At 37.2% G+C, this 15,196-nt stretch overlaps 1 protein-coding gene across 2 annotated transcripts in view; it reads left to right on the forward strand.

Annotated features, from left to right (window-relative positions):
• Positions 1–15,196, forward strand: part of TRPS1 (transcriptional repressor GATA binding 1) — a 201,969-nt gene that overhangs the window by 19,909 nt on the left and 166,864 nt on the right. For both annotated transcript variants that reach the window (XM_077808850.1, XM_077808851.1), the window contains exon 4: positions 8,219–8,822. In XM_077808850.1, the coding sequence (XP_077664976.1) occupies positions 8,219–8,822 (604 nt within the window). The remainder of the gene's footprint in view (positions 1–8,218; positions 8,823–15,196) is intronic.

Here is a 15,196-nt window from a genome sequence, read left to right on the forward strand (position 1 = left end):
AAATAATGCGTTAATTAAATTAATGACTGAACTCCTTGGGGGAGAATTTTATGTCTCCTGCTCTATTTTACTCGCATTCTGCCATATATTTCATGTTATAGCAGTCTCGGATGATGACCCAGCACATGCTCGTTTTAAGAACACTTTCACTGCAAATTTGACAAAATGCAAAGAAGATACCAATGTGAAATTTCTAAAGATAGCTACAGCACTTGACCCAAAATTTAAGAATCTGAAGTGTCTTCCAAAATCTGAGAGGGATGAGGTGTGGAGCATGCTTTCAGAAGTCTTAAAAGAGCAACACTCTAATGCAGAAACTACAGAACCCAAACCACCAAAAAAAGAAAATCAATCTTCTGCTGGTGGCATCTGATTCAGAAGATGAAACTGAACATGCATTGGTCCGCACTGCTTTGGATTGTTATCGAGCAGAACCCGTCATCAGCATGGCTGCATGTCTCCTGGAATGGTGGTTGAAGCATGAAGGGACATATGAATCTTTAGCGCATCTGGCACATAATATCTTGCAATGCTGGCTGCAAAAGTGCCATGTGAACGCTTGTTCTCACTTTCAGGTGACATTGTAAACAAGAAGCGGGCAGCATTATCTCCTGAAAATGTAAACAAATGTTTGTCTGAGCAATTGGCTGAACAAGAAGTAGGACTGAGTAGACTTGTAGGCTGAGCGATTGGCTGAAGAAGGACTTGTGGGCTCTAAAGTTTTACATTGTTTTATTTTTGAATGCAGGTTTTTATTCTACATTTGTAAGTTCAACTTTCATGATAAAGAGATTGCACTACAATACTTGTAGTGGGTGAATTGAAAAATACTATTTTGTTTTTTACAGTGCAAATATTTGTAATAAAAAATAAATATAAACTGAGCACTGTACACTTCGTATTCTGTGTTGCAATTGAAATCAATATATTTGAAAATGTAGAAAACATCCAAAAAAATATTTAAATAAATTGTACTCTATTATTCTTTAACCGTGTGATTAATCATGCAATTAATTTTTTAATTGCGATTACTTTTTTTTAATCGCTTGACAGCCCTAATTCCTTTCAAATTGGGAGCAGGCACGCTTTCATCTGTTGATGCCATTCCACAAGATACTTTTCCAGATGATTATTTTTATGTTGTTGGTCTAAAGTGTCACTTTATTTATTTTTAAGTGTTAGCATCGCTATATGAAGATAGAAAGAGCCAGTCTCCCAATTCATGTCCTTATGGCTGTCAATTCCCTGAAAAACCTTTTGCGGTAGATCCTCAGCTGTTGGAAATTGACTTCAGTGAAGCTATGCTAGTTTATATCATCTGAGAATTTGGCTCTCTGATTTTAAAAGAACAGTTTGTTATACATTTTGGAAAAAACTGGGTTAAAGATTAAGTAAAGAATCTTAAATACATTAAACATTTATGACCAAAGAGTCAGTGACAACCACAGAAAATCCGGACTTCCATCACCATTAAAGGATTTTTGCATAGAAGCCATATATAGTGATGACAAATGAAGATCCAGTCTCAGACCTCTCTTAAATATATGAGAGCCTGTGATGCATTTACTAGATTCCAAAACATTGAGAAAGTAACGAAGGCAGACTATAGTATAGTGCTTTAATAGAGCTTAAAACAGGGGCATCTAAACATTGCCCACAGAGGGCCACATTGGCAATATGCTGGGTGCCCATAAAAAAATGGAGCAGATTGCTCGTCTTTAATTTGGGGCTGTAGCCTCCAGAGACTACAGGTCCCAGCATGCAGTGCCCGATTTTTGATTTAAGTGGGCCACAGAGATGTTGTGGGGATTAACTGGTTAATGTTTGTAAACTGCTTTGAAGATGAAGAGTTGTATCTAAGTACTAGATATTATTATCCGGTCAGCTTTGGGCCATGTTGTGTAACTCCATGGGCAGCACTTTGCTGCTGGGGCATGGCATGATTTTTTTTTTTTAAGCTGTTAAAGATTTTATTTTTAGGTATTTCATGGGCTGACATGGCTTCTCTACTGGAAAAAAAATTGTTTTGCTGCAGCTGGTAATTTAATTTTTTTAAGAAGTACGTTCAATTAAAATGCCTATTCCTGAGAAAAAGGGAGGGAGAGAGGACAAAATTTTCAAAACTGAGTGCCTTAAATTAGGCACCTAAATCAGTGGCCTAATTTTAAAAAAATGCTCAACACCCAGCAGCTCCTACCAATGTCAGTGGGAACTGATATGTACTCTGTATTTTTGAAAATCAGGAGATTTTAAAGGTCTAAATATGGACTTGGGTACCTAAAATTAGGCTCCTTTATTTGAAAAGCTTGTGAAGAATTCTCTAAACCTTTAGCACACCACACCCTCATGTACTTTGTAGATGTCATATAACTAGAATCACAACTCCCTTCCCTCAACATCTCCCAATTTCTGACACGTCTCACTTTAAAAATGTGTATTGTTCTCATTTTTCATGTCCCTTCTCCTATAAAATCACACATCTGTAGTTTAATTCTGGGGAAAAGAGTATAACAACTATTTAGAATCTATTAAAAAAAACTAAAATGACTTTTCCATAGATAGTAATTTTATTTAAATACACATTATCTTTTGATCCCATAGGATAGAAGCATGGGGCTATTCCATTTGGAAAGGGAGGAGTTTTTTACTATATAGTGGTATACAACTTCCATGTCTACCTTCAATGAGGAGTCCTTCTGGCACCTTAGAGACTAACACACTTATTTGGGCATAAGCTTTCATGGGCTAAAACCCACTTGATCAGATGATAGTCTCTAAGGTGCCACAAGGACTCCTCGTTGTTTTTGCTGATACCGACTAACATGGCTACAACTCTGAATCCTATATAGTTGGTCCTGGATGTACAGGTGAAAAGATACAAGAATAATTCCAAGAAAAAAAGATCAACTTCTGAAACATATTTGTATCTGTGCATTAGGTGGCACACATAAGGTATAGCTAGCCTGCAATTAGACACCCTCCCCTCTTGTAGGGCACAGAGCCCAGGGTCCAGCCCAAGCCCACATGTCTACGGCTCAATGAAACAGCCCCGGAGCCCAAGCCCTGTAAGGCAAGCTAGCTGGCACAGGCCAGCTGTGGGTTTTTAATTGCGGTCTAGACATCCCCATAGAGCACATGGTGGTGTGATGTAAAGATTTTAATCAATCGGCTGATGTTCTTTGTGACTTCCTCATACATGAGCAAGACTTTAGACCTAGAAAGTATTTATGCCACACAGCCATGTATTCCATACATATATATATAAAGAGAGAGAGAGAGATACAGATATATAAGAACATAAGAATGGCCCTACTGGGTCAGACCAAAGGTCCATCTAGCCCAGTATCCTGTTTTCCGACAGGGGCCAGTGCCAGGTGCCCCAGATGGAATGAACAGAACTGGTAATCATCAAGTGATCCACCCCATCTCCCATTCCTGCCCATCCTAGCTAATAGTCATTGATGGACCTATCCTCTGTGAATTGATCTAGTTCTTTTTTGAACCCTGTTATGGTCTTGGCCTTCACAACATCCTCTGGCAGGGAGTTCCACAGGTTGACTGTACATTGTGTGAAGAAATACTTCCTTTTATTTGTTTTAACCTGCTGCCTATTAATTTCATTTGGTGACCCCTAGTTCTTGTGTTATGAGAAGGAGTAAATAACACTTCCTTATCTACTTTCTCCACATCAGTCATGATTTTATAGACCTCAATCATATCTCCCCTTAGCCATCTCTTTTCCAAGCTGAAAAGTCCCAGTCTTATTAATCTCTCCTCATACGGAAATATAATTATTATTATATAATAAAATAATGTGATAGTTACTCTCAGTTCCACCACTGTGAGGGAAAAATACAGCAAAACTCGCTGCTGGCAATTTATATACTAAGAAGCTGAATGTATCCCAACTATAAATATATAATTATGCATTGTATGGGCAGAAATGGGGTTTTTCAATTCCCATATTTAATTTTACCATTGGCAAATACTGAATGCCGTGGATCTGCTTGGAACCTGCCTGAATGGTTGAGTCCATGAACTCCCTTGTGTGTGCATCTTCAATGACTTTCAAGAATCACAGGTATACACTGTGCATCCTGTTTTTTTTTCTGCATCTTTCTGGCTGTACATCTGGAATATCATTTTTGTCTGTTTGCTTAAATATTATTTTTGTGTCATTGTCCTCCAGTATTATCCATCTGCAGTGCAGACCTTGGCAGCCCTTCATTACTGACAACATTAGAATTTGAAAGAATAATTAGCTTTTCATGTTGTCTCCCTACAGAAATATATACTTAAATTTAACACCACTCAGTTTTTCCTTCACATGTAATTTGTAGGCTGTTCAGTTGAATTCAAAGTTAATGAATCACATTGTACGTCAGTGTAGTTGTGTTTAAACCTGCCTAAAATGTGCTTACTTAAATAGATCTCCAAATGGCTAATTGTCCTACATTTTCTATTGTTTGCTGTGTTCGTGCCGTGTTGGTCCCAGGATATTAGAGGGGAAAAGATGGGTGAGGTAATCTTTTATTGGACCAACTTCTGTTGGTGAAAGAGCTGTGTAGTTTGAAAACCTGTCTCTTTAATTAACAGAAGTTGGTCAAATAAAAGATATTACCTTACCGATCTTCTCTCGCTACACTTGGTACTAATTTAACTATTACTCACACCCCATTGTACCCCTGAAGAATCAGGAGATATTCTTTACATTTCATTGAGAGCTTCAGTTATGCAGTGTACTCCAAAGGTGTGTTTTACTGTAATGGATTAAACAATTTCTGCATGGATAATATGTACTCAGAGATGAGGATTTTGGGATCTTTGGATGAAAAGTTGTTTACTGTAGGAATTAGAGTAGGTAAGGAAGTTATATTTTTTCCCACCAAATTTTTTTTTCGTAATTTTTGCATGCTTTTTGTTGAAAGATCAAATATCTGAAACCAAAATTATTTTGATTTTTGGCAACTTAATAACCTTCAGAGTTCAGTTGCCAAAAGGTGGGGGGAAAACCATTTTTCTGTTTTGACCATAGAAGGAAGAGTGGTACTTGCTTTTTCACCAACTCCATTTTCTTCTACTCCTCACTTTTCTTTGGAAGTCTCTCATCCTAATACTGATCAACCCTGACGCTGTGTGCTGTATCTTATCTCATAAGATCACAGCCTGAGATGGTACAACCACCATCCAGTTGGTAATGATCACTTTTGAAACACTAAATCAATTTATTATATAGCGTGCTATGCAAACTGCTTTTCTTATAAACTTTCTTGATTAGCTTTTTGGGGCTCACTTCACAAACTACTATGGAATTTGTCCCATTATGAACAAATAGTAGATTTCAGTTCTGATTTAAAAATGAACAAACAAGTCAGCCCTTCAAGTTGTTTCCTGGACTGGTGCCAGGCTAGGAAGAAAAATCAGATGTGCTCATGTAGCTTTTTTGTGTTGGGCCAAATTTGTACTCTGATCCGTAATGATTAAATTATTCACATGTATGCAGCTTTCAACAGTTGCTCAATTTTCGGTTGGTGGGTATAGAAAATTTAGTTTAAGATCTGTGGCCAAATCCTAGTTTGTCCAGTATATCTGCTACTTTTGTACAAGTCTGAGGTATTGAGCCATCCAGTTGGGATCAGAAGTGTTTTTTTATGTAGATTAGAAAAGGGTATGTTCTAAAAGAGCCTATCTTTTTATTCTACCTTTTATTCTATCTTTTTATTGTCCAAAAAGGCCCTAATTTTTCCCACTCCCACTGGGTGGTATTTGTATAAAAAGATACACAGGCAAATTAAGAAATCCTCATGTAATTTTCTGTGGGTGGAAAAAACCCACCCTTTCTAAAGAATTAAAAATGTACAAGCTTTCAGAGTAATAAAAGTGCATTTAAGCAGGCCCGTGCCTTAGTTATAATATATAGTTAAAATCCCTGTCTGGCTGCTGCTATACTGTACATTTATTTGTTTCATTCGTATCATAATGGTGGTATATACAATCTGGATCAAAAATATTTAGCATGCACCTAATAAAGCCAAGTTAGACAGAAAAAGATCAGCTGCCTGAAGGTGTGATATCTGTAGAAAGGAGCCAAGTTAGAAAAGGGGGTTAGCCATTCAAATGGCCAAGTTAAACAAAAGACACTTAGTGCTAAATTGCCTCCCAAAGGATTGATAAACTTTCAGGCAGGAGTAAATTGGGGTTGGGCCATTAATCCCAAATGGTATCTTATTTAACTTGGCTTTTTAGATAACTAACCCGTGTCGAACTTGGCCTTCTCTGAAGATATTCCACCTTTATATGACTAGTCTTCCCCCCCCTCCCCCCATTGGCTTTTTTTGTATCTGTTAAATGGTTTTGATCAGATAGCACTCTCTTTTGGGTTCAGAAACAGAATTAAGCTTGGTTCAGAAAAGAATTAAGTTAGTATCACACAGAGATGGGCTGATTTCAATAAAAAGCTAGTTTAGAATGAGACAATACAGCCAGACCAGGATTTTAACCCACTGTTTTCTGGCCCACAACAAGACTCCATTGGCACTAGGCTATATACAGAATCATTTACTGAATTTTTTGGAGGCTGAGGAAGCCCGTCTAGTTATCTAAACTGAATATAATAATACTGAAAATGAAACAGAGAAAATGATATTACACAAGCACTACAGCTCTTGATACTTGAATACATACTCATAGCTGCATGCATGCAAGATTTCATGAAAATCAGATACTTTAAATAGCATATGGTTTATTTTGTCAAAGAAAGATTCATTTTTAATCTTAGCAATTTATTTCTCCTACACTATCAGACCTAAAAAGGGACATTTTGTGTACTATTCCTGCTATACAGATGAACTAAGAGCCAAATGCTGCTCTTATTCAAGTTAATGGGAGTTTTGCCATTAACTTCATTGGGACCAGGATTTAGCCTTGAAAGAATTAATTTTCAACAATTGACGTTGTCATGGCAGTAACAGATTTCCTATATAAGCTTTGTCCAGTGTGGGCAGTCAAGGGCTCATTTTTTCTACCTTGGCTAGAGTCACTAGAGTGACTCTAAGTGCATAGGGTGTGTATGTTTAAGTAAGGAGAAGGAATTACAGATTGATATACATTTTGATGAAGAGCAGGGACTGTCTTTTACTCTTCATTGATATAGAGCTTAGCTCAATGGGACACCAATACTCGCTGGGGACTCTGGCCACTATTGTAGTTTAAATAATAATAATTAATACCTAATAAATGTTTCGTAGTTAGCTCATAGAGAGTATTCTGTTACTATGGGATATACAGTAAACTGGTAACATGTTGTTCCAATGTAGTAATGTATGGTTTACATGATTTACTAATATAGTACTTTGCATAGACTTATAATGAAAACAGGGATGCACATTATTATTCCAATATATTCCACACCTTTTAGCAGACTTTAATGGAATTCACATATGTTCTCTGCTTCCCTACTTGAAAGCCTCTCAAACTTTACAAAAGTGCCTCTGCATTTGACAATAGAATTCAATATATAAGGACACAATCAGCTGTTTTGTGTGGCCTTAAGAGCAGTCTCATTTCAAAACAGTTTTTAGAATTTCTATAGAGAACAAATAAGAATTGTTTCTTGTTTCAAGAACCCTTATCCTTTGAAGTATCTTTAGCTGTAAGTTAACTAGAGCTCTCCTCCAAAGTCCTCTGCATTGACTAAATGGGTGTAAAATTGATGACAGGCAAAGGAATTTTTTTAAGCTATTAAACAGGAACTTTTTAGTACAGGACTACGTTATACAAAGTGGCTTTTAATTAGGTGTCAGAAAGAAGTATGTCCCCTTGTGTTTCATTTTGTGTGGGAAAATGTCACAGTGGAATAAATAGGAGGTGAAAAGTGTATTGATTCAAATCAAAAGGAAAAATCATACAAAATCTGCAATGAAATTATGTAGAGTTCAGAAAGACAGGACTGAGTCTGAATGAATGGTTAGAAGATCATTGATAACCAGTTGTTCTGGTGTTTAGCAGCTGGATTTAGTTTTGTGTTATCCCACATACAACAAAAATAAACCCACATTCTTTATTTAGAGTTACATGTGCCAGATAATTTCACTTCAGGTTCTGGATTTGGAAGTATTCCGTTTCTTACCTCCTCATATATTTTTTGAGAAAAATGCAGGTACAAGAAAGGGGACGGTGAGTGGACTCTGATATTAAAATAATCTTCATTTTCTTTCAGGAGAGTACATAACTGCTACAAGTGTCGTCAGTGCAGCTTTACAGCTGTTGACACTCAGTCACTACTAGAGCACTTCAACACTGTGCATTGTCAGGAGATGGACATCAGTACAGCCAATGGGGAAGACAGTCATGGCATGTCTGCTATCAAGGAAGAGCCCAAAATTGACCTAAAGGTCTACAGTCTGATCAATCCAGACCCCAAAATGGGGGAGCCCATTTCTGACAGCATAGTGAAGAGGGAAAAGCTAGAAGATAAGGAAGTGCTCAAGGAGAAAGGTTGGACTGACAGCTCCAATGATGATCTTCGCAGTGTGACCTGGAGAGGAACAGACATTTTGAGGGGAAGCCCATCATATACACAAACAAGCTTAGGCCTGCTGCCCTCAGTGTCTGTTGGCCAAGAACAGCCAAAGCCTTTAAGGGATAGTCCAAACGTAGAAGCTGCCCACCTTGCACGGCCTATTTATGGCTTGGCTGTTGAGACCAAGGGATTCCTGCAGGGGGTGCCAGCAGGAGGCGGAGAGAAATCTGGACCACTCACTCATCAATATCCTGGGTCAGGCGATAACAAATCAAAGGACGAATCCCAGTCCCTGTTACGGGTAGGAAGCTTTCCTTTGTTACAATGAGTGCATGCATATCATGTTTACTTTCAACTACTCATTTCTCTAGGTTTGGAATGGTGGTTTATTTTCAAGGACTCTTTATTAAAATCAGTCTAAAGGATTCAAACTTTTAGGGCTAAATTGGCAGGTAATAGTTCCCAAGCTTTTGTATAAAACATGTACCAGATGCAATAGGAAGCAATCGTTTGTTTGTCTTTGCTATTAGCTCTGACTGAATTTTGGTTAATCATTCCTGCTGATTATGCAAGAATCTGATATATTTGGCGAAGAAAGGTTCAGAATCCCAGAAGGCTGCACATCTGTTATATTAACACGTCTAATCACCTCTTAAATTTTGAGATGGGGTGACAGCGCACACTGAAGTGAGATATCATAGTATTAAACAGCTAAAATGTGAAATATGAGTCAAATATTAATAAAGAAATGTAATTGGGGGGGGAATTAAAACATGTAACTTAGACATTTGTCTGGTTGGCTTGTCAAAGAAGAAGAAGAAAAAAAGGAACTGAGGAAATGTCAAAAGAGACAGAAATTCTGTATCTTACTGTACATTCTCATCCTATCCTCAAAACAAAACTGCACTAGTTCTCTCTCGGAACATGTCGCACCTGTGCATACAAAAGGCTTCCCTTCACTCTTTTACTGTATGTGCTTTTCCCTGTGAAGGAAGTTTGAGTTTCAGATAACTCACTAATGCTGAGGGGGGAGGTTAGTGGCCTGGGGAAATAACTGTCTTTCTCTCTGAGTCAGCACTGGGTTTTCACTAGGTGTCATATCTCATCTGAACTCCTAGAAAGTTGCTGCAGTTGCTTTCAGTTTGCATACAAAGGGGATTTTGAAACTCAGCTGGTCTTGAGAATGGAAATAATGATTAGCTACTTTTCTTTATTCTCTCTTTAAGGACATTAAGAATCATAAATCCAGTACAATATGAATGTCAGAAGAGTAAAGAGAATGCAAATGTATTTTGCAGTAGTTTTCTATAATATATATATAAAATCTTTTGAGCTGTTTAAGTTAGTAGAGTCTAAAACTTGAGAATTGTGCTAATTCTCAAAATCATTTATTTATAATTTAAGAGCTTCATGCATCTGAATAGAACCAAAGCGTTATGTTTTGTATAAAGCCGTGAAATGTCACTGGCGTCATCTCTCAGCTTAATCATTTGAATAGTGCATGGAAGGCTTTCTGTGTGCAGATCTGGGTTTGGGACAGTTGTGTGTGGGAACTTCATATATAGTACATGAGTTTCTTTTCTCCTCTGTTTATCAGTATTTTTTTTAAAAAATCCTGATTAGAGGTGAAATTTACCCTGACAGAAGGTAAATATCCCACTTAAGCTCTTATATCCCACTTATATATATATATATCTGACACTTATATCCCACTTAAGCTCTGTTTAGTGGGACTTAGCCATGCATATACCTTTTGTTGGCTATCTCCACAGGAACCACTTTTACCCTGGGAGGCTAGCCAGTTGAGACTAAATTTTATTTGTTTTGCACAGGCTAAACCTCATTGTCTATTTAAAAAAAACAACATGCAAAGGAATCTGATAACATGCTGCATTAGCTCTGTGAAGCCCACTGATACTCCTCTGGCTGCGCCTGAAAACTTAATATAATACCACTTTAGTTTTTTTATTTACCTTATTTTTTTACCCCGGAGAAGGCAGAGGAGGAAAGATTATGCTGACCAATTTTTATGGTTGGCGCAACAAGAAATTCAAATATAAATATATATTTAAAGGTTCTTCATGGAAAGGTGCTAATATGTTTAGGTTTTCAATGGATTTCAATGGATTTCTTTTCAGAGGTGCTGAATTCCTGCCATTCCCATTGACTTCTGAAATCATTGTCTTCTGAACACGCAGTCTGCTTATTTAGGTGCATAAATATGGATTCAGTTGTTAGGTTTAGGTACCCGCTTTTTAAGATTTTAGCCTACATCCCAATTTCTGCTTTACATAGTTTGTAAAATGATTGTGGTAAAAGATTAGGCTTAGTCTGCACTGATTAGGGAAACTATGTTGGCACCTTTCAGGGAAGAATTACCTTTAAAAACAGTTCTGGCCAACAATAGTTGAACTCCACTAGACGCAGAACCTAATTGAACATGTCTTTCCCTCAGCCACCATTTCTTTTTATTTTCACGTTTCCATTTTTCTTCTGTGAAGATTGGAGAGGGGGCTTATGTCAACTAGTCATCTTTTTAGTCAGACACTATGTCAGTGGACTCCTGGAGCATGCTGGACAGAGTTCATACACATCATAAGACATACCTAGTTTCATAACTATTGAGGGAAGAAGGAAATAGTGAGACTTCAGCCTTCATTTTGGGAGTTCTGGGGGCGAATGTAACGTGAGGGTTTAGTTCTAATTCAGATTCAGAGTTGAATCGGGTCAGTGTGAAAAGAACCCCCAACATTCCTGATTCATTTCCCTGTGTGCGGAATTGTACAGTGAAACCCTGGCTCTGTTAAAGTCAAAAACAAAACTTTGACTTCTGCGGGGCTAGAATTTCACCCAAAGGCATCTTTGCTGCTAACATTCTGAAGGATTAGAACATCAATTGATCTAAGCAGAAGAGTTCTTTAGATTAATTCTGCTGCTTACTCTTCATTTCCAAACAGCTAAAGTTTTTCTAGTCAACACTGATTGTATCCAGTGAATTAAAAAAAAAGAATGCTCTTTATTGTTTGAACATAACTTACTTGATTGTCCTCTTAAGGAAAAGAAAATGTACGTCTGTAATGTGAAGCGATGATTTAGGTACTAAAAGCTGGCATGCCCCAACCAGTGCTTCCAGCTGGTACAAGTCTCTGAAGTTAGTAGTTGAATTCAAAGTTGTGTGTGCTAGGGCCACTTGTTGACAAAAAGGCAAAACTTACACTACACTTGTACACTTGTATTATTCTGTTTAGATGACAGAGACTGTCATTTCATGTTTTTGAAAAACGGACATGAACGAAACTGTTCTAATCTGGGGAGAACCGATTGGAAGCACTGAATATGTGATGTGATCAAAGGAGAGAAATGGCATGTGTCTAATTTTGTGTTCCCCCCAGTGGTTCCCAATTACTAAGAAAGCTTTGAAATGATTTTAACAGTTATAATGATAGTTTTCACTTTTCATCTTTGGAGTTCACTTTTGAGACTGGGTTGGCAGTGTTATTCACACGTTTTACAGATGAGGTAATTGAGTCGCTGAGAAGCTTAGAGACCTGCCCAGGGTCACATGGTAAACCAGTGGCAGAATTTTGTCCTTGTGACTCCCATTGCTCACTCCCTCTCTGTTCTGTTTTGAGTTGTGGTGCATGAAGTTTAAGTGATCAAGGAATTTGGCTTATTTAATTGTTTTAAAAGTGTGTATAAATGCATATGGAATATACATAGCAATGATTATTTCTGGGAAGAAATTTACATAATGCAAGTTTGTGTTGCGAGCTATGTATTGTATGGTGTTCAGTGTACTCTTTGGAAACACAGTCCCATAATTTTTTAAGTACAGCTGATGGGGGAATGCTTATAGATAACACTGTACATAAATAGAATTTGTTGTAGAATCAGCTAATGCAAGGGGTATAGTATTTATCCAACAGCAGTAAAACAAATAAAGGATAATATCACAAGCAAGTTTTCTAGGTGTTTGTTTTACAGTGTATCTCTGATGGTTGACATGTGGTTATAATGTCAAAAATAATAAAAAATAGATTGAAAAAAGGTGGAAAATTTTATATACTATAATTTGTCAACAAAATTGTCTCATAAGTACAATACATTTGTAAGGTTTCATGTTTTATAACATGCCTATATGCTGCTTTGTTGCTCTCATTCTACCTGTGATGGCCACCTGCCCCCCACAATGTGTCATTCAGTAGATTCTTCAGGGGAGAAGGTTGGGTAGGATTTCATTTATTTTCAGTGGTTGAAACACCAAATTGATTGGATCCTTTCAGGAGACTGAGATATTGTAACAATGATGGTTTGTACAATGCACGTGCAAACACGTATAGATAGTGGGCAGACCTCCTGCCCCCCAGACAATTAGAGAGAGTTTTCAGACTGTTCATGTGTGAGTGAATCTTTCTCAGAGATTTGTTACACTTCTCGGTGTAGCTTTAATTTTTATTTTTTTTATTAAAATGTTTCCAGTAACTGTATTTACAGGCTATCTGTATGTTTTGTAAATGGGAATACAAATAAATAAATAAAAAATTCCTCAGCATGGAACACTGTAGATGTTAACCCTCTCTTCCTTAGAGTAACTGAATTTATAGTTTAAAGATTTGTTGATACTGGAGAAGTCTATTGAGATGCAAAAATGTTCCTTTTGTAGGGGAGGGAACATTGGCAGCCAGCAGAAGATCAACCAAGCAGCATTGTTTAGTGCGTTGATAACTCTGATTCTGGACAGTAGGAACTCTTTCCTAAACTGATTTTAAATGAAGTGTCCTCTTCTATTATGTTTTGATGCTGCAGTACCAAGTTTTCCACAGTGTAGACACACAGAGGTGCAGCGTGATCCTGGGAATTTACACACAGACCTATTTTGCATATAATGGTAATTGTGCGCAAGGGGATGTGTGGATGTTACTGCAACACTTTCACATGCATGCATAAGATCACTGACCACAATGTGTTCTAATGTCGTCCATTTCTGAAAGTGTTGTACATTTTATGGCCCATTTGCAGTAATTTCATATAAAACATATGTAATATGAGAGAGAGTCAGAGGAGCAAATTGTAATAAATGGAGATCTTGGACAGCAATATTTAAGTCTTGACTAAAATTATGTTAAAATTTGCTATAGATGTTTTCTTTTGAAGCCTAATCCTGTGAGGGGCTGAACACACTCAACTTTTCCATGGAACTGAGGGCACTTAGCAACACATGCTACAAGAAAGCATTGCATTTCTAGGTTGATTCAATTTACCTCAAGAATAGTTGGTTATTGTTCAGCCTGTGATATTTACATTCCAAATGTTCCATATACTGTTCTGTATATAACTATCTAGAGATGGTTAATTTTTTAAATTTTGAATTTCTGCTGGGCCAATCGTGATTCCACCCCTTCCCCTTTTTCTTAACAGGGTGAAGAGCAGGTTGATTTGTTTTCAAAGTTTGAAAGAAAAAAAGATACAATTTTCACTTAGTTATGACCTTAAAAGTAACAATGTAGTAAATAGCATACATAATTTTCCCTATAGTGTGGATCACTGGATAGTTTATACTGTATTTCGAATTATTGATCCCCGTTTAACTGTTAAGGAGACTTTCAAAGGGTTATGTGCCCAACAGCTTCTGAAACTCAGTGGAAATTCCTCACTCCCCTGTGTGCTTTTGAAAATATTTTCCCTGTGTATAAACGTCAGATTGTTGGCTCTAGAAGGACAGCATATCTCAGAAGTGAATCCTGCTTGCACTGAAGTCAGTAGAAGATTTGCTGCTGACTTTAACAGGAGGAGCAAACCATGCATGTGAGAATACACAAAATGTGTTCTTAAAAGTCTTGGTAGTATTAACAGATGTACATAATCACTGGGGACTGCAATGCAATGAATCACTTTTTTTTAAGCAGGAGTATTCTTATGCTGATTTGTAGAATTAAATTTGGGAAGAGTATAATTGTTCCATTTTTTGCTTTAGTTGGTAGATTTCTTGGACACTGTATCCTTGTCCCCACTTCCTTTAAAAAGTAGCCCTCTAAAGAAGAAACAACTGAAATAGTTTCTCTTTAGCTGTGTCTCATTTTTTCCCCATTTCCTCTGACTCCGTTAGGGATCTTTCAGGAAGTATTTATAGTCAAGGCCATTCATTGCCATATGAGTCCTCTAATTAACTCAGGGAAACTCAGCAGGCACTATGTCTTACTAATGCACATTGCTGTGTTGGGTCAAAGAACTGCTAAGCTCTTCCAGTTTTGTTAAAAGCACCTGTTTCTACAGTTCAGAGTTTGAGGTGGTGGGGAGTTAATTTTTAAGTATAAATAGAACCTGGTAAATTTAAATGATCATCTGACAAGTGAAGCATCAGAGTAAAGATAAGGACTTGATTAGAAAAAGTTTTGAAACCTTGATTTCCTGCACAAAACCGGAGAATGGTAAAATTCCCTTGTTGCTGAATGGGCTACAAGTGAAGTTAAACTAATTTTATAAAGCTTTGAAATAGCTTAGAAACAAACATGTGTTTGGCTCCTTTTAGTAACTACTGAACAAACCCACAAGAAAATTGAATGTTTTGCATTACTCATCATGACACAGTGATCAAATAGGACTAGAATATAACTTGAAAAAAATGTTAACCTGCCCAGTTAAATAGATGTTTCTGGTTCATGAGAATTGAATTTA

Source organism: Eretmochelys imbricata, chromosome 2 (genome assembly GCF_965152235.1).
Source record: "Eretmochelys imbricata isolate rEreImb1 chromosome 2, rEreImb1.hap1, whole genome shotgun sequence".
Classification (NCBI taxonomy): Eukaryota; Metazoa; Chordata; order Testudines; family Cheloniidae; genus Eretmochelys; species Eretmochelys imbricata.